Below are 20,496 nucleotides of genomic sequence, written 5' to 3' on the forward strand. Positions count from 1 at the left end.
TCACATCTCCAGTGCTTTTTGTTTTTTATTTTGAGACAGGGTCTTGCTGAGCTGCTTAGGACCTTGGTAATTTGCTGAAACTGGCTTTGAACTCACAATCCTCCTGCTTCGGCCTCCCCAGTCACTGGAATTACAGGTATGTGCCATCATGCCTGGCTTCATGTACACTTTCATATAAAATTGCATCTAATAATCCCAGAGCTCAGGAGGCTGAGGCAGGAGCATTACAAATTCAAAGTCAGCCTCAGCGACTTAGGCCCTAATTAACTCAGTGAGATCCTGTCTCAAAATAAGGGCTGGGGATAGGCTCAGTAGTAAATGACCCCCAGGTTCAATCCCTGGTACCAAAAAAAATCGCATTTGGTTATCAATTGTTTTACCTTCTTCCATCATTTATATTTAAGTCTCTTCATGCTTTTCACTTTTATACATGCATTTCTTTCTTTCTCTCTCTTTCTTCCTCCTTCTCTCTCCATGTATTGAACCCAGGACCTAGTACATAAGAGGCAAGTTCTCTACCATATTCCCAGCCCTCATTTTTCTTTGAATCACCTAAACTGATGAAATGAGATAGGCTTTAAGATTCACACTTGACAAGTAAGAGAGTTCCAAGTGATGAAGGAACAAGCCCATTGCACAAGTAACAAAATATCATGAACTAGGTAGCTTAAATAACAGGAATTTATTTCTTGCAGATCTGAAGGCTGAGACGTCTAAGATTAAGTTGCCAATTTGGTTGCTTAGTGATGGCCCTCTTCCTGGATTGCAGATAGCTACCTTTTTACTCTGTCCTCACAAAGAAGAGAATGAAAAGGGGTCGGGGTGGGGGACAAGTTCCCTAGACTCTTCTTTCTTATAAAGGCCCTAATCCTATTAGGAGGTCTCCCCCACCTCCAACAACTATTTAAATCTAATTATCTTCCTAAGAACCCACTTACAAATATCACATTGGGGATGAGGGTTTCAACATACAACTTGGGGGGAGGGGCAAAATTCAGACCTAAACTCAAGCCAGTTCCAGAACTAGGACTAGTACCCAGGACAATTGGCTCAATAACATTGAACACATATCTGTTGAGGCTTCTATTGTGAGGGACACTGCAGCATGACATAGCCAAGTATTCTCAGTGGCATGGGGCATGGAAATAACCACAGGAGCAAATGCGTAGTAGGAAATAATCCTCTGAGCATTCAGTTGTAATGATATCACATCTACCTGAGAAGAGAAAAAGTTAAAATGTTTCCAATAGGTAAATATAGAGAAGGACACAGCAGGAGCATTGTTAGGAAGGGCTATGTAATGGAAAGGTGCTCATAGTCTTTGGGGAATGAGGCAGAGCCAGTTTAACCGCAGGAACTGTTCAATGTAGGTGAGTGCTTCAGAATAATTCAGGGTTCTTCTCATTGCTCCACTCTGTCCACCCAGTGGATATTGTCTCTTATGTCTACTGTTAGTTGCTGAGGGTAGAGACTTTGTTCTCTACTTATTTGGTTGAACCTAAAGAAGCTAGTCCAGATCTCTGCAGAAAGTGGTAGATAAATCACAGGCTACTGAAAGGATACACAGCCAGCAGAGCCCTGGTGATGGCCAGGCTGTGGTGCCAGTGCGAAAAGGGGCAGCAGAACCTTTTCCCAGTGAGCAGAAATGCAGTGGAGCAAGAAAACAGAAGGCAATTTTCTTGCTAGTGATCTTAAAAGAAGAAAAAATGAACCAGGATCTTTTCCTAAAACACACGAGGAGGAAGGGGGCCTGGTCTGTCCGCTCAGGTCCTTGCACCACGAGTCTTCATGCAAAGCAGCTATCCCTGGTTCCGACAGCCTCTAGGAAGGAGGGGTAAGGATGAGGCCCAAGGACTAGAGGTGAGCGGTGTGGAAATCAGGGGCGAGGGAAAGGAGAAGCAGACTGTGGGTGGGTAGGTAGGTAGGAGAGCGCGGGAGGCGGGCACGTCCAGGTTGGGGGTTGACGGAGCAGGAAGGCTCCCTGCTTTAGTTCTCCCTCTGCCTCCAGGGTCCACCTCTGGAAAACTGCCCTGGACCCTTAATGATTTATCCTGCTTTTAATAAAACCATTTTCAGAACCAAAAAGAGGGCGGTACCCAAAGGAATCTGAAAAAATATTCCGCAGAGGCGGGGGAGTGTGCTTGAACGCGCAGGCTGCGCTGTGAACACAAATCACTGCGCTGGTGCTAGAAACTGAAGTGTTCCTCAGCACCGGCGGAGCAGAGGCCCGGGGTCCACCCCGCGCACACCCCCGCGCCTCACGGCCTGAGGGTCCGATGCGGGGGCGGGGCCGCCCGCGGTCGGGGGCGGGGCGGGCGGGGGCGCGCGTCTGGGCCTGCGGGAGGAGCAGGCTATACCATGCACTGATTGGGTCTGGCATGAACAAGGGGCGGTGTCTTGAGGGAGTTCTGCGGTCCAGCATTGGGTGCTGCAGAGGGAGGGCGTGGTTTTGTGAAGTCAGTTCCGGTTGGTGTAAAACCCCCGGGGCGGCGGCGAACCGGCTTCAGATGCTTCTGGGTCGCGGTGGGAAAAGCATTCTAGTCCGTCCTGTGAGATTGAGAGCCCAGCGCTAAAATGACCCAGTGTGGGATGGCGGCCACCAGGACGGCGGCCGCCGTGGCAACGGGTAAACTCCTGATTCTGCTGCTGCTTGGACTTACGGCACCCGCTGCGGCGCTGGCTGGCTACATTGAGGTGAGGACGAGGCGAGTGCCCGAGCGCCGTCTTGGCGAGCTGTGGGGAGCGCGGCCTGCGGGCGGGCAGCGGGATGCGCGGCGGGCCGGGCAGGGGGCGTAGGCGCGGGGTTGGGGGTGGTCCGGCGCTGCGGCGGGTCTGGTGCGCCCTCCCCCGCCCGCCCCTGCTTGGCGCAGTGCTTAGCGCGGAGGTCGGACCGCCTCCGCCGCCGCAGAGGCCAAATGAAAGGCGTCGGGGCTGCGGGGCGCAGGGGGCGACAGGCCTCCTCGGTCGCCCCAGCCCCCAGCCTGCCCGCGGCACCGGCACATCCTCCAGGGGACCCCGAGCCGCCCGGACGCCCGCCCCGCCCTCCCTTGGGACAATGCTTGCCTCTGCCGAGCGCCCTGCGGCCCCGCCGGCATTCGGGGGGCACTTGCCGCCGCCTCTCCGCAGCTCAGACCTAGGCGGGCTGGGTTCCTTCGGGGGCGGCCACACACACACACCGGTTCACACTCTCTCACAGCGGCAGGGCCTCTGGTCACGGGGCTTCCACCTGCCAACGACAGGATAAGCCTTTGTTGGCCAGGTGGACTTGGCTGTGAGGTGCGGCTCCGCAGCCTCGGCTCTTGGCTAGCGGCCGCTATGCCGGGCGCGTCCCCAGAGGCGCCCGCACCGGCCGCGGGGTGCCTGTGCTCCGCCCGCCACCGCGGGAGCTATGGGCCGGGAACCCGAGCCTTCCACTACAGCGGTTTGCTCAAGTTTAATGAACCATGGAAAGCCCGTCTCAGGATTTGGTGTTGGCCTCTTTTGAGTGTGTGTTTGTGTGTGTGTGTTGGTTGGGTTCAGCCAGAGAACAAGGTACCCGTGAAGGCGTTGTAAAAACTCTATTTAAATGGTACTTTTCCAGTGTCAGAATGTCAGTGAACGTTTGGCATCGGAAGTAACCCTGTAAACGTTTTTTCGCTGCTGGGTGGTGAAGTGGCCAGGCTCCCTAGTGGTTTGGGAGTTTGGGCCACTGGGAAAGGCAGAGTGGCCAGGGTCGGTGTGGTTTGGCGTTCTGCAGCGTGGTCTGCACTGAGAGCCATAGGAGGCTTCTGTTGTTGAAGGAGACGTGGGACTTTATTTTTACTTGTCCTCTCGAAATAGTGTTTGAACTGTTAGACTAGAATGTGTGTTTCTATGTAGTTTATTCCTTGTGCCTGTTCGCTATATTTAAGATTACCGTTGGTTTCTGCGTGTTGAGCTAATTTCCGAGACGTGAGACAGGAGTTGACTAGGCATTGCCAGCGAACTTGTTTAATAAAAACTCAATTTAGAATGTATTCACTTCTGTAGAATGTGTAAATATTTCCATGGCGAAAGAAATCTAAGAAAGAAATCTCCCTGATGGAATGGCTTAAAACGTTTGTATTCACCCTGTTTAAGCTTTTTGACTCTAAGGGGGTGGGAGATAAAGGAGCTAAGTTTTTAGTAGAAATAGTTAATGTATGATATACACAGGCTTTTAGATGAGGATTATTTCAGTCTCCACAAAGTGCTTAGTGCTCTCTCTGTGATCCCCATAAGATGTCTAATGAAAAACAACTACATGAGTAGAATGGGAGGGGAAGGGGAAAAAAGGAATTTTGTACGCAAGATGGATCTTAACTAGTGGGTCAGGATGTCATACTCTTACCTCACTTTCCAGTGCTATGAGAGACTCCAGACGCTAATGAATTCATAACAAGGGATTTATCAACCTAAAAGTATTGGGGCTGGGCTCTTAAATGAATGGAGCTGGAGAATATCATGCTAAGCGAAATATGCCAATCCTAAAAACCCAAAAGCCGAATGTTTTCTCTGATATGCAAATACTAATTCATAATGGGGGATGACTAGGGAAGAATACAGTTACTTTAGATTAGGTAGTGGGGAGTGAAGGGAGGGGAGGTGGCAAGGGGGGTAGGAAGAATAGTAGAATGAATCAGACATTATTACCCCATGTACATATGCTATATGACTGGTGGTATTCTACATGTATAACCAGAAGAATGAGCAATTATACTCCGTTATAAGTGATGTATGAAAGTGCAGTCTACTGTCCAATAAAAATTTTTTTAAAACATTGGTGCTGGGGTTGTAGCTGAGTGGTAGAGTGCTTGCCTAGTACTGGGTTCGATTCTTAGCACCACATAAAAATAAATAAGGGTATTATGTCCATTTGTAACTAAAAAATATTTTTGAAATATTAACGTGCCTACGGAGAAAAAAAATTCAACAATATCAGATTTTGTTGTTGTGGATTAAATTTGTTGACCACACTTTTCAATTTAAAAGCCTGACTAAACAAAAAATAAACATTTCTGCAAGATGCTTTGTAAATGCTAGTTTATGATAATGTCTATGGAACTGTTTTTGCCCACTTAAGTTATCTTTATTCTTTTGGCAGACTGGCAGAATTTTATTCATATGTATATAATTTGGTTTTGTTTTTTTGCTGTCAGAGGAAAGATTGCTTAAGCCTTAATTTAGATGAGAATGGCCTAAATCAGGATGTCTTTGGGAAGGCCCTTATTGAGATTAGCCAAAGGGATTCTGGCCAAATCCCTGATCAAGTTGCTTGGCACAGAATTATTGATTGGCAAATCTTTAGTGTTGCTTGGTGTTGACTAAATTAATCTCTTACACCTGTTTAAAAAGAACACCCCCCCCCACCCCAACCCCCAGGGTCACTTCCTCTGTTAAATCCCAGACCTTCTCTTTTGTGCCTGGCTCCTGTTTGGGAATCAAGACAGTATTTGTGTTGAAACCCTGCATGCTATATACAATGGACATTTCAGGCTTTTGAGAGCCAGAACTTGTTTGTTCTGGCACATATGAAAATAAGAGGGCCACTTGATTGCCAATTTTCAGGAAACTCAAATTAAGTGCAAATGACAGTATGACAACTGAGGCACAGGAGAGAAGACTTTGTGTTGGTATTTTGAAAGGTGAAATAGGGAGTATCTAATTGTGCTTGGGAGAGGTACATTTGTAGTGTTTCTGTTATAACTATGTTTAAAAATATGTTTTGGGGGCTGGGGATATAGCTTAGTTGGTAGAATGCTTGCCTCACAAGCACAAGGCCCTGGGTTCAAATCCCCAGCACCACAAAAAATAAAAAATAAAAAAATAAAAATTGTTCATAATAGAAACCGTTTTATGAAATTCTCCTTTTGTAAGGAAATTTGTTTTATTCTTATCTAAAGCTGTACTCTCCCATAGTGTAGCCACTAGCTACATGTGTGTGGGTATTGAGATAACTGTGGCTAGTGTGGCTGAGAAATGAATTTTTCATTTTACTTAAATTTTAACTTATTACATACAAAAACTGATTGGAAAACTTTTAGCTTTGAAACAATTTTGCCTTGTAAATCTAGTTTAACTGCACATTTATGAAATCTAAATACAGATGGAATGTTTCCTACATAGTGTGACAAACTTAGCTTCTGAATTGAGATACACTGTTAAGTGTAAAATACCTGGGTTTGAAGACAGTATGAAAGTTGTAAAACTGCTCACATTTTATATTGATTACAATTGAAATAATATTTTAGACATTTGGCTAAGTGTACTAAAATTAATTTCACCAGTTTCTTTTAACTCTAATATGGCTACTAGGAAATTTAAAACCAAAAATTTAATTTGCTTGGACAGTGCTGACTTAAAGTCTTGCATACTGCTGGTCCTGCATATGTTGTGTTAGCACAGTTTTTGAATATGTTGCTATATTTTCTTGCTTGTAGTTGAGGTCCAGCATGATTTTAAATATTTTTGTTAGAATAATTTTGAATATGCTGATTTTTTCCTTTTTTTTTTTATTTAGAAATAACTTTGAGCTTACAAAAAATTAAAAAATGGTACAATTTTCATACCACTACCTTCATTTACCATTAGTATTTCCTCTATTCAGAATTTGCTTTCACAGGCTGCCAGGTGTAGCTCAGTGGTAGAGAGCTTGCTTAGCATTTGCTAGGCCCTGGATCCCCACCCTAGCACAACCAAAAAAAAGATTTACCTTAACTTTCGATTATATTTACCGTATTTTTTGCTGAGTTCTTTGAAAGTAAGTTGTATTCACTGTTACTTTGTCCCTTAGAACGTCACTGTGTATTTTCCAAGAACCAAGGACATTCTCTTAACGTAACCTTAGTATGGTTATCAACCTAAGGAAATTTAACGTTGATAACTATACTTGAATTCAGTCTTCTGTCTGTATATCCACTTGTTAGTTGACCCAAAAGAGTCCTTTATAAGCATTTGAAAACATGGTTATTTTTAAAACTGAAGAACTTTTGAATTCTTGGCAGTAATGTGTGAAAGGTTATTTATTTTTTCCGAATACAAAAATCAGATTTTTAACTTACGTTGTTTTGACTTGGGAAAATTAAAACAAAACTTAAGACTTTTCTATTATTTACCCTTACTGAATTTTCAGGCTTTCCTGTTTTATTTTTAGAATAACAGAAGAAAATTTGTGTAGGTAATGCATACTCATTTGTAAAAACATTTAAAAAATACAGATAAATAATAAGAAATGAAAACCAACCCGAAATAATATCATCCAGGAAAATCTCACTATAAACATTTTGGTGCTATATGTCCTTATGGATTTATCTTGTACAGAAAGAAATTTTATAAAAATAAGACAGTTATTAGTTTGAATTGTCATAAAATGAACTCCTGAAAGAAAAGAATCTTGTGTCAAAAAGTAGGGGTATATAGGGGGATATAGCTCAGTTGGTAGAGTGCCTGCCTTGCAAGCACAAGGCCCTGGGTTCAATCCCCAGCACTGCAAAAAAAAAAAAAAAGTAGGGGTAAATCTTTGTATAATAATTGTAGTTGTTGTGGAGGAGCCAGTAGAGAGAGAATTCTAAATTGCCTGTAATTCAATTTTCATGAGTTGTTTTTTAGTGAGATAAACTAGATTACCTTTAAGCTTAATTAAATTTAGTATATTGTACCTTGATTTATGGCCTGAAATGGAAAGTGGATCATATAGTAGTTGCATTCAGATAGAAATGGGTTTCAGTCCTTTGTATTGAGTGCAACTAGTGATTGCTTTTAAGGGAGTTTTTCCTTGTAATTTTTCAAATTATTTTATTATTTATTAATTAATTAATTTATTTTTGTGGTGCTGAAGATTGAACTCTAGGACCTTGCGCACACTAGGTAAACACTCCAGGACTGAACTACATCCCCAGTCCAAATCTTTGATTTCTTAATACTTTGTAAACATAACTGTGATCTGTTTTTAAAATAGGAAGATGAGAAAATTAGCTGACTTTTCTTTTGTTATTCATTCAAGTAGTATTATCTCTTTTATGGGGTTTGTGCTAGGTGCTGAAACAGTACAAAAGTAACAAAAAATACAGGTTGCTTTTTCCTCTAAGAAATGCCCTTGCATGTGATTTTCATTGTAGACATCTGGGATGTTCAGTTTCAAAAGCTTTCCAGGTGATTCTAATGTGCCAGTGAAGAAAACAACTCCAGTGAATAAGAAACGCCAACAAAATTCATTTGGATACATTTTCTGTATAAGTCCCCAGCAGACTGTTTTTTTTTTTTTCCTCACCTAACAAGGGAGTTAGCAGAGGCCAAGGTTTGGAGGTCACACAGCTTGGCCAGGGCATGAACCTGTCCATCCTGAGTCCACTGCTCTTTCCTTTTTCTCTGTTGTTGTTTAATAATATTTGCCTTTTTGGTTGGAGGATTGGAGGGTTGTTTTTTTAAAATGTTTATCTTTTTCACTACTAAAAATCTTAATGTTGGCAGGGCATGGTGGCACACACCTGTAATCCCACCGATTTGGGATGCTGAGAAAGGAGGATCATGGAGTTCAAAGCCAGCCTCAGCAACTGGGAGACACTAAGCAACTCAGTGAGCCCCTGTCTCTAAATAAAATACAAAATAGGGCTGGGGTTGTGGCTTAATGGTTGAGTGCCCCCGAGTTAAATCCCTGGTTACCCCCCTCAAAATCTCCATGTGACTATTTCTTTAAAATATATCTTGAAGCTGGGCATGGAGGCACACGCCTGTGGCCTGTGATCCTAGGGGCTCCCAGTGACTCTCAGGGCTGAGGCAGGAGGATTTCGAGTTCAAAGCCAGCCTTAGCAGCCTGGTGAGACCCTGCGTAACTTAGCAAGACCCTATCTCAAAATAAAAAATAAAAAGGACTGGGGATGAGGCTCAGTGGTTAAACCCCTTTGGGTTCAAACCCCCATATCAAAAAAATGATAACAGAACACACATACACACACACACATACACACACATCACACACACAATGAACCAATATATATGAAAATTAACAATGACTCTGGAGGATGTAGACATCTTTTCCATTTTTCATTTTATACTGATTAAAAAAGCTTTTGATGTCTTTGTATAATGTGCAAGTTCTCTTTTTTCATCTTTGTATTCTGACAGTAATTTTAAAAGAAATTGACACATACCTCTTCCCATGGGGAGTTTTATAACAATCAGGGTATGGCTTTATTTGGAAGAGAAAAGGCTAACAGCACCAGATTTATAATCAATCACTGGTCCATGACCAAAGGTCACTGGGACAAGGTAGAGGTCCAGAAAAGAAGTTATTCAGTTTTTGGAGTGGGACACGTATATGGTTAGTTATTGAGCAGCTTGTGATTACGTTTTCTGCTCTGTCTTCCGGAGACTAACTCCCCCTGTGGTTGAAGAGTGACCACTGCATGCTGTAGAGAAAATGTCCAGAGGAGCTGGGTATGGTGACTCACTCCTGTAATCCCAGCGGCTTGGGAGGCTGAGGCAGGAGGATCACCAGTTTGAGGCCAGCCTCAGCAATTTATCAAGGTTCTATCTCAAAATAAAAAATGAAAATGGCTGGGGATGTAGCTCAGTGGTTAAATGTCCCTGTTTCAGTCCCTGGTACCCACTCCCCCCCCCCCCGCCCCCCCCCCCCCAAAAAAAAAGTCCAGAGGAAGAGGAGATAGTCTCTTCTCGCTTATCTCCTTTAGAGTGAAGCGACCTTTCTCAAAATTTACCTTCACAAGACCCCTAAAATGTCACTGGCCAGAGTTATTATCATGAACTTCTAGTCAAATCAAGCCTCTGCAGGAGGGATTGGTACTACCTCAGTAGTCTTAAGATTCTCAAGATCTGCTTTCTAATGAAACAATGACCAGGAGCAGAAAGTGCAGCAGCCTTGAATTGAATTGGATGTTGAAAAGAGAACTGTGTGGATATTGATGTTAACAACCCAGTGTTATCACCAGTAAGTGGACATTCTCCATTTGGGAAATTATATAGCTGAGCTGGTTGAAAGAGAAGTTAATTTCTTTTTACTTGAAATTACCTGTGGGTTAAAAGTTACTGGTGAAATCAAGACTTTACAAGAGTCTTATGGAGATGTGTTATATTTGTGCCCTTCATTTTGCCATCTAGGACACATGGTTGGAAGAGTATGAATATTTTGACTGGGATGAACTATATAAAAGAGATATTTAGTCTGGAATAGAAGAAAATGGGGGAATTTATTGGTGGTGGTAAAAACACATTTTTTTCAAATATTTTATCTTTTTCTCTGGAAGGCTAACAAATGAACAGTTAGAAGCAGAATTTTTACCTGGAGAGATGAACTGATAGGACTTCTTTTATTTTACCCTATTTAATTATGAATAGCTCTAAATGTTTATACATTTAAAAATATATAGCAAACATCCAGTTTTGCTAAATTTAACACTTTGCTTTAGCCTTAAAACACAAATAAGTACAAATACAGAAATAAAACAAATAAAGGCCTTATTTGAACTTTTCAGAAGCAACTCTTACCTTGAGTGGGGAGTGTAGCATTCCCATTCATGTTTTCATGAATCTTGCTCAGGTTTGTATTACAGCTGTAGTAAATAATTTGTTTAGTGTTAGGTAAGCCCTTGAGTATTTTTGAGATTTTTAAAACTTAAAAGCACACAAAAAGAAAATAACTTTGTGTATTTCACCAAACACTTGTGTGATCACCACCAGTCCAGAGAGAACATGGCCAGAATTTCTTTGCCCCCAGAAGTAACTATTACACTTTTATGGTAATCATTTCTTGCCTTTCTTTATAGTTTTCCTACCCAAACTTCCTCACTAACCACCCTAGTTTTTCCTTTTTTTTTTTTTTTAACTTCATGTACATGAAAAAATTTCAGTATGTAGTCTTAAGTATTCTCTTTCTGTAAACTTATTTTTGAGAGTAGTTTGTATTGAATGCAGGATTTTGTTTCCATTGCTGTGTAGTATTCTGTAGTATAAATGAAACACAATTTGTTTTGCCCATTTGCCATTTATTTCTTGTTTAATGTTATTAAAATAATGCTGTTCTCTCTGTGGCTTTCCTTTGCTCTCTTTTTCTTTTTTGGTATTAGGGATTGAACCCAAAGTCATTAGCTTGTACTCTACCACTGAACTACATCCCTGTCCCCTTACTGTCTTAATGATGTCTTTTGAAGAAGGTCTTAATTTCAGTGTCTCATTTTTCAGCTTTTACTTTATTAAAAAAATTATAGTAGGTGCTTTTTATGTACTATTCAAAAAATCTTCTATCTCAAACACCTAAAAGGTACTCTATATTGTCTTTTAGGAACTTTGTTCTTTTTTTGTTGTGGGGTGGTGAGGATTGAACTTGGGGGCACTCAATCACTAAGCCACATCCCCAGCCCTATTTTGTATTTTATTTAGAGACAGGGTCTCACTGAGTTGCTTAGTAGCTCCTTGCTTTTGCTAGTTTTTTTTTTTTTTTTAATTTAGTTTTTCTAATCTTATGGCTATATACTCCTTTTATTATAATTTGTTTTCTTAATTTTCTTTTTTGATATACATGGCAGTAGAGTATATTTTGACAAATTATACATACATGGTGTAAGAACCCAGAAAACCACACTGGACACGGGAATTGACATAAGAGGGTTTATTAAGCAAATAGAGTGTCTCCCTGCAGGGTAAGAGAGAAAATGAGAGGAAAAGAGAAAGGGCGCGCGCAAGAGAGAGTGTGAAAAGCGAGGAGGAGAGAGAAAGAAAGTAGTGAGTAGGAGAGAGAAAGCATGAGAAAAGATGGCAGGGAAGCTATCCTTAAGCAGTTGAATTCCACCAGGCTAACAGGGGACCAATAATGGAGGAGGATACTTGCAAGCTGACTGATGAACCTATACCTAGCTAGGATGTTCACAGACTGACAAGTAGTTGGGAGGCGGGGAAAATGACTGCAACATAAAGGGTGGGGAAGCAGCTTTATATTACATTACACATGGAGTATAAATTCCCATTCTTGGGGTTGTACATGATGTGGAGTTATGCTGGTCATGTATTCATATGTGAACATAGGAAAGTTATGTCCAGTTCATTCAACTGTCTTTAGGAACTTTGACAGTTCCTGTGCCTTTTACATTTGGAGCTATCATTTACTTGAACTGATTTATTTATTTATTTATTTTGGTAGGTGTATGGTGAAGGTCTTTTTTTTTCCCCCTCTCGTTCCATATGGGTTTCCAGCCTATGCCATATGGATATCCAGTCTGCTTCATTTATTGTCAAGGTTGTTCTTTCCCTTCTGCTCTTCTCTGCCACCTTTATTGTAAATCAGTTATCTCTGAATCTGTTTTTTTTTTTTTCTTCCAGTACATTGCTCACTTTGTTTATACTTGTGCCAGGTACTATGGTTTTATATCTACTAGAACCAAACTCTTTTCTTGGTTGTCTTCAGTAGTGTCATGGCTGTTTCTTAACCCATTTCTTTCTGTATAAATTTGCCACATTCCACCAAAAACCACTACCTGTTAGGACTCCCCCCCTACCCCCAACCCCATACCTGGGATTGAACCCAGGGGTGTTCTACCACTGAGTTTACAGCCCCAGTCTTTTTATATTTCATTTTGAGACGGAGTAACATTAAGTTGCCCAGGCTAGCCTGGAGCTTGTCATCCCTCTTGCTTCAGCCTCCTGAGTAGTTGGGATCATAGGCATGTACCACTGCACCAAGTACCCACTGGAATTTTGATTGGTATTGCATTGAGTCTGTAGTTCAAATAGAAAAAAATTGACATTTTCCCCTAATATTGAGTCTTCCAATCCAGGAAAATGGAAGATACTTTCATTTAGGTCCTCTCTATACTCAATGTTGTAGTTTCTTTGCATAGAGATCTTAAACAGCTTTCGTTGGGTTTATTAGAAGGTTGTATTTTTGTTTGTTTGGGAGACAGTCTTGTTAAATTGCTTAAACTGGCCTTGAACTTCAAGACCTCCTGCCTCTCAAGTAGCTGGGATTATAGGCATGTGCTACCACACCCAGTTTGGTTCTTGATTTTTTTTAAATGATATTGTAAATGAAACCTTTAAGTTTTTGTTGTTGTTGTTGTTGTTGTTGTTGTTATTGTTGGTTTGTATGGTTGTAGAAATGCAGTTGACACTTAAAATTTTGATCTTGTGTCCAGCAACCTGTTAAACTTGTATACTAATTCTAATAATTTATCTGTAGCTTTGAATTTTTTTGAATGTATTCTGTGAGTTTTCCTTGCATTTAATCATTGTAACTTTTCTTTTTCTCACGTTATTGCATTGACTAGGACTCTAGTAACATGTTCTCTGTATAGGTGTTATAGATTGAGGTGGTACAGCATCTTTGTCTAACTCCTGGTCTCAGAGGAAACTATCATTTATATGATACTTAAACATACCACCTTTTATCAGATAAAAAAGAACTCTTTTGTTCTAAGATTGCCAAAGATTTTCCCCTAACCCTGGTGCTAGAGATCATACTGAGCAAATGCTAGACAAGTGCTCTACCACTGAGCCACACCTCCCGTCTACTCTTTAATTTTGATAGTGCAATACAGTAAGCAATTTTGCATTCCTGAAATTAACCAAATTTTGTTTGCTAAGATTTTGTTCAGGAATTTTGCCTCCGTGCCCCTAAGTGGGTTTGACCTATAATTTTTCTCTTGTTTATAATACACTTGTAAAGTTTTAGTTTCAAAGTTGCTGGTTGCATAAAAGTTTCGGCAGAGAGAGCATTGCCTTTTTAAAAATTCTCTAGAAATTTTATTTAAGATCAGCATTATCATATTCTTAAAAGTTTGGGGGAAATTTACCAGTGAAGCCATTTGGAATTTTCTTTATGGTAAGATTTCTAATTATGGAGTCAGATCTTCTTTTGTCAGTTTTGAGAAGTGTGTCTAGTTGTTTATTTGCTCTAAGTTTTAATTTAATTTTGTAGTCCTGGGGATGGAACCTAGGGCCTTGCAAGTACTGTGCATGTCCTCTACCACTGAGCTACAGCCTCATGCCCCCCATCTGACTTTATAAATTGATAATGTCTAGCTAATTAAAGTTGTTCATACTTTTATGTGGTGCTGAGGATTGAACCCAGTGCCTCATATATCGTAGGCAGACGCTCTGCCACTGAGCTACAACCCCAGCCCCAAGAACTCACTGAAATTTTAAATGTCTACCCTCCCCTACCCCCAAAAGCCTTTCATACCCTGATTTTGGATTTGGACTATTACATAAACATTTTGAGTCATTGCATGGAGGTGTTGCTTTCCAGGCTGTGGCTGCATATTTGGAACTGTTGTTAGAGTATTTTACTAGATTTTACTCTCATTTTTATAAAAATGAATTTAAAAAAAAAGGAAAGTGCTTATTTTACTGACAAAAGATACAGGGCTTGATTGAATTGATACGAATTTGGTGTTTCCAAGTAGAAAGTCTTTGAACTTGGGTGAACACTCAGTGGATTTGGTTATGTATGAATTTTTATAAAATGTTTAAAAGATTTTCCCCCTAAAACACGAGGTGTAATTAATATTTGACAAATTAGTTTGCTAATAGCAGAACCTCCAAATAACATGTATATCTCTGTAACTTCTCCATGTTTTCAGGAATACTTTTTTTTTTTTTCCCGGTGATGGGGATTGAACCTATGAATTGAGCTGTATCCCCATCCCCTGGGAATACTTTATATATAAAAGTTAAGAATTGCCTATTTTGAGATTTATTTAATTGGACATGCATGTTTCTAATATTTCTTTAAAGAGTATGCATTGGATTTTCCCCCCAGTCCTTTTAGTTGACATTTAAAAGAACCTAGTAGTTGAAGACATTCCATGATAATTGGTTCATTCAAAGTTCTTCAGTGTCATTATTATTAGCATTTATTAAGTTGCTATAATGCAGGGCATTGTGACAGAACAGATAACACCAAAACTGAAGGCATTATGGAGTTGCTAAGATGATAAATTCTTGAAGTTTTTTTGTTTTTGGAAAAATGACAACACTTTTCAGGTCTTTTAGTATAGATTATTTTAATCTAGCAGACTTGTTTTCTTATTGATTTATTGGACTTACTTCCAGATAGTTTATGTCAGCTACAAGAATAAAAATTCTGGGGACTGGGGTTGTGGCTCTGTGGCCAAGCACTTGCCTCGTATGCAGGGGCACTGGGTTCAATCCTCAGCACCACATAAATAAATCATAATAAAGGTATTGTGTCTATCTACAAAAAAAAAAAAAAAAAGAAGAAAGAAAGAATAAAAATTTCTGTAAACCTGGGAGATGTGGTAGATGTGGCCCTGGGTTTGATCCCCAACATGAAAAAAAAATTCTCTGAATTTAATAACTCAAAATCCAGATTCTTCTTGTTTCTTTAGTAAATCATGCATAAAATAAAATTTATCATTTTAACCATTAAAATTTTTTTGTTGTAAGAACACAATGTGAGATTATCCTTTTAAAAAAAAACTAAGCGCATAATATAATATTAACTAAAGGCACAGTGCTATATAGCAAATCTCTAGAATTTACTAATCTTACATAAATGAAACTTTTTAACCTATTGAATAATAACTTCCTGTCCCCTTCTTCCAGCCCAGCAGCCATAATTCTGTTTCTAAGAATTTGACTATTTTAAATAACACATGTAAGTGGAATCACGCAGTTATTTTTCCTTCTGTGATTGATTTATTTCCCTTAGCCTAATGTTTTCCAGGTTCATTCGTGTCGTTGCAGATGGCAGGATTTCCATTCTTTTTAAGGCTGAATAATATGACATTTTACATATATGCCATGTTTTCTTTATCCCTTCATCTGTTGGTCATTTGTTTCCATATCTTATAAAAATTGTAATTGACGGGATACAATCAATTTTTGTTTATGCTATGACTTTAGGTTAGTATTTGGTGAATTTTATTCACCTCTTCATTGTAATGCCTACTATATAATCAAAAATTGAGGTAGAGAATCTGCAGCCTGCAGACAGAATGTATCTTGTCCTTATGTTTTATCTTGTCCTCACCAAGTTGAGCTTTATTATATTTTAATTTCAAAGTGAATATTTCCATTTCCAAATAATATGGGCTTTTTTTAAAATAATTTTTTTTTTAGTTGTTGATGGACCTTTATTTTCATTTATTTTATTTATTTATTTATTTTGGTGCTGGGGATTGAACCCAGGGCCTTGTGCGTGCAAGGCAAGCACTCTACCAACTGAGCTATATCCCCAGCCTTTATTTTTTATTTTACATGTGGTGCTGAGAATCAAACTCAGTTCCTCACACATGCTAGGCAAGTACTTTACCAGTGAGCTACAACCCCAGCCATAATATGGGCTTTAATGTAAACAATTCTCCAGGAATTTTGAAGAAACTAGAAGATCTGACAGCAAGGGTCAGGTCGCAGTAGGCTTCCTTTAGTTGGCAGAGAGACCCTGTGGTCTTGTGAAGGGGAGTCCAAGTGTTCTTTGTCATTTTTTATACCTCCGTCTACGCTGTTCAGTGTTTGTTACATATGAGCAGTTAAGTTTTTAAGAAATGAATGATAAGTAATACTAAAATAGAAAAATTGTAACAATATACCACATTAAAAGTTACATAAATGTGGTTTCTCAGAATCTTACTGTAATGTACTTACCCTTGTGATAATGTGAGAAGATACCTGAAGCATTTCACGACATCTTTGGCATGTTCAAATTGCCAGTATTACTACTCTTATGATCTGGGGCCATTATTAAGTAAAACAAGGGATAAACATAAGTGTTGTGATACTGCAGCAGTTTGATAACGGAGACAACTATTAAGTGACTAATGGGCAGGTAACGTATATAGAATGGTGGATACACTGGTCAAATAGATTATTCATATCCCAGAAGGGACAGAATGAGATTTTCTCTTACAACTCAGAATGGTGCCCAATTGAAAATTTATAAATAATTTTTTTCTGGAAGTTTCCATTTAATATTTTTAGAACACATTTGACTGTGAGTAACTGACACCATGGAAAATAAAACCTCACATACTATGGGATCACTGTATTACTTATAGTAAGAGTGTGTGTGTGTGTGTGTGTGTGTGTGCACGTGCATGAACACAAACACTATCAAACACAGGACACTGAACTATATATCTCTAGCCCTTTTCTGTTAAGTCAGTATCTTGGTAACTTGTCCAGGCTGGCCTTGAACTTAAAATATTCCTGCCTCAGCCTCCCAAGGAACTGGGATTAGATGGGTATGCCATTGTGCCCAACCCATAGCAAATTTTTAGTTGAACAAAAAAATATTCTAGGGGCTGGGGTTGTGGCTCAGTGGTAGAGCGCTTGCCTCATATGTGTGAGGCACTGGGTTTGATTCTCAGCTCCCCATATAAATAAATGAATAAAGTAAAGGTCTATCAACATCTAAAAAATTTTTTTTAATTATTTTATAACAGAATCATCTGATTGCACTGGCTCTACCCTGTCTCATTATCCCCTTTTTCAGAGGATTTCAGCTTTAACATTATATTTTTTTCTTACAGCAACCTATTTTCTCCTCTCTCTTTCATAGCAACTGCTAGAAAAATGATTACTTGAGGCTTTGTTAGCTTCCTCAGGATCAACATTTCTAAATATCCTTCTGGACTACTGCTTTGAAAGGTTAATCTTGTGAATTGATACAAGTCATTGAAACAATGTTGGCTAGTGTTATTTTTTAAACAATAGAAATAATACTCACGACAGATTAAAATCAGATTAAAACATTTAAGAATTGCTCTTAAAAGATTAAATACAAAGCACAGAGTCAGACCTGATCAGCTCCTAGCCAAGCAGAGCCATTACTTGTGGTTTTATGGTGTATACAACATGTAGTATGTGAAAGCTGAACCCATCATAGAGTATGGACATAGAAGTATGCTATGAATCATCAAATGCCAGTTTCTATTGGACAAATGGATTTTCATCAAAATATCCCTATGGTAGTCTGATTTTATGGTGCTAGGGATTGAATCCAGGCCTGTTCTCTACCACTGAGCTATACCCTCAGCCCAGAACATGCAATAAAGCCATGCATGGTGGTTCAGGCCTATAAAATCACAGGTACTCCCAAGGTCAAGGCAGGAAGATTGCAAGTTTGAGGCCAGTTTGGGCAACTTAGCAAGATTCTGTCTCCAAAATAAAGAAAATAAGATAATGATGATGATTATTGTTCAGTAGAAGTCATCCAGACAAAGGGTAGAATAAAGTGAAACTAGGAAGGAAAAGATAAGAATAGAAGATCAATCCAGGAGGTTGAAGGTGCAACTAATAAAAATTTGAGGAAGAGAGAACAGTGGAATCAGTAGGACTGAATGTGTTCCCACTAAGAGCTCAGGTCAGTGAATGACAAAAATATCACACCATGGCACTTTTGAAATTTCAGAACACCAGAGATTGGGAAGAGAAAAAACATAGGATTGCCCAAAAGATTTGGAATCAGATTGACTTTAGATTTATCAACAGCAGTGCCAGAAGCTAGAAGACCTTCAATTCTGAGGGCAAGTATTTCCAACCTACAGTTTCGTTCTTTTGGAAATTATCAGTAAAGTTGTATATAAACTTTTTTGAGATGTGTCATATTTGAAATTTGCCATTCATTTCTGAGGAAACTGTGAACCACTAAAACTGGAAGTCTAGAAAGATGAAAACAGGAAACCAGAGAAAATTGGAAGGAATTTTCAGGACCGATGACTTCAGGTCTAAGAATAATGGGTCCAGATGAAGCAGGAATCTGGAGGGCTGGAGGAGTTATCTTCAAGAAGTGAAACCAAGAACTGAGATTGTAGCTTGGTGGTAGTGCACTCACCGAGCATGCACTAAACCCAGAGTTGCACCTGTAGTACTTGTATACGTGTGTATGTTCAGCAGATCACTTGGTGCATCTGACTGTACTGCAGGGAATTCATGGTGTGTGAGTGTGTTTTAACAATATCAGGGAGAATAAGTAATCAGTACATGACATCAGCAACATGTATTGATCAGTAGTTCTCCCTGAAATTGTTAAGGAAATGGATGCCTAAGAAAGGAATTCTAACTGCATTGTGTGTTTATGTTAAAATAAGGGAAATAAGGAGTATGGATTTAAACAACAAACAAGTAAGTGGATGAGTTTAGGGTGTGATGGTTAAAGAATTGAAACCTTTTTAATAGAAGATTGATAGATCATTTCTGAACTGAAAAGTACAGAAATTCAGCATGTTCGGAAATGTGAAGATAAACAGATGGCCAAGCCTTGAAGCTATGGAATTAACTGCCTCTGAGGAGTGTGCTCATGTTGAATGGAGGGCTGTTCTTCTAGTATATTGGTCTAGTCTTGTGTTATGTGACTTTCTAAACTGTAGAATCAATTGCCAAAGTTAAAATTTTTTAAATGAAAATTTTCTATCCTAAGTTTCTTTTCTGTGTTTTGTCATTCTTTTTTTTTTAATTTTTGTTTCGTTTTGTCATTCTTTGTGGATCTGTGTGCAGACTAGTACAGTATTGATGATTTAGAAATCAGTGTTGTTTGTTGTTTAATCCAAGAGCTTAGATTTTAGAGTTTAAGTCAATTACTTGATTATAGATGACTGCTAACTATATTCTAGGTGCTACTGCTGGATACAGAGGTTAGAAAAATGGGAACTTAGATTCTAATGGTGGGCGATGGATACCGCAAGTCAGTGAGCAAGGTTGTTTCTGGTTGCTTGAAGGAAATAAACCAAATAGGCCTTAAGATAGAGTTATCAGAAAACCTCTCAAGTAATACACATGCTTAGGAAAAAGTTGTGGGTAGAAGACCTGGAGGTGAGGCACCCTGACTTGGATGTAGTATTAATGGGGGGTGGTATTGGAGTGGGTGGGGTGACGGAGCAAGGCACAGGGACTGCTCCAGTGGCCTTGAAGGCCATGCTGACAACTTTTTTTTTGGGGGGGATACTGGGTATCAAACTCAGGAGTGCCCTACCACTGAAACTACACTTTAAGCCCTTTATAAGTTTTGAGACAGGTTCTCACTAAGTTGCATTGTCACAGCTGACCTCAAATTTGTGATCCTCCTGCCTCAGGCCCATCACTGGGATTACAGGAGTGCACCACCATGCCTGGCTTAGCATGAGGACTTTGAATTCAATGGAATGGAGGAGGAATGGGTTCTGACTTGCAGTGATTCAGAGTACTGGGTGGAGACTGGATCTGGGAAGGCAAGAGCTGGCCTAGCTCTCTAGTGGCCACCTGACAAACTGAACAAAAGTACTTTTGTACTGCCATTGTGTGAGGTGTGTTTACTTATGTTCATACATGTTTATGTCCTTATTCATTCTTTCTGAGTATAGCTTTTCCTGCTGTTCTTTATGCATTTATTTAGTTAGATGGCTTTACCCAGCAAGGCTAATTAATGGCCAATGCAGTAAGCAGTAAACATACTGACTTGCAGCATACACTAGCCTTATTAAACTTTATTTTTTAAAGTTGCTGGTAATTACAATAATGCACCTGGGCATGGGTCCAAGACAGGAAGAATTATTG

At 39.7% G+C, this 20,496-nt stretch overlaps 1 protein-coding gene across 4 annotated transcripts in view; it reads left to right on the forward strand.

The window, feature by feature from the left end:
- Positions 1-2,496: 2,496 nt before the first annotated feature.
- The window catches only part of Aplp2 (amyloid beta precursor like protein 2), a 63,051-nt gene continuing 45,051 nt past the window's right edge, over positions 2,497-20,496 (forward strand). For 3 of the 4 annotated variants that reach the window (XM_047516569.1, XM_047516570.1, XM_047516572.1), the window contains exon 1: positions 2,498-2,694. In XM_047516569.1, coding sequence (XP_047372525.1) covers positions 2,575-2,694 — 120 coding nt within the window. In that variant the 5' untranslated portion in view covers positions 2,498-2,574. Of the gene's footprint in view, positions 2,695-20,496 lie in introns of all 4 variants that reach the window. The other variant, XM_047516571.1, reaches the window with a different exon arrangement.

The sequence above is a fragment of the Sciurus carolinensis genome, chromosome 11, assembly GCF_902686445.1.
Source record: "Sciurus carolinensis chromosome 11, mSciCar1.2, whole genome shotgun sequence".
NCBI classification, from domain to species: domain Eukaryota; kingdom Metazoa; phylum Chordata; class Mammalia; order Rodentia; family Sciuridae; genus Sciurus; species Sciurus carolinensis.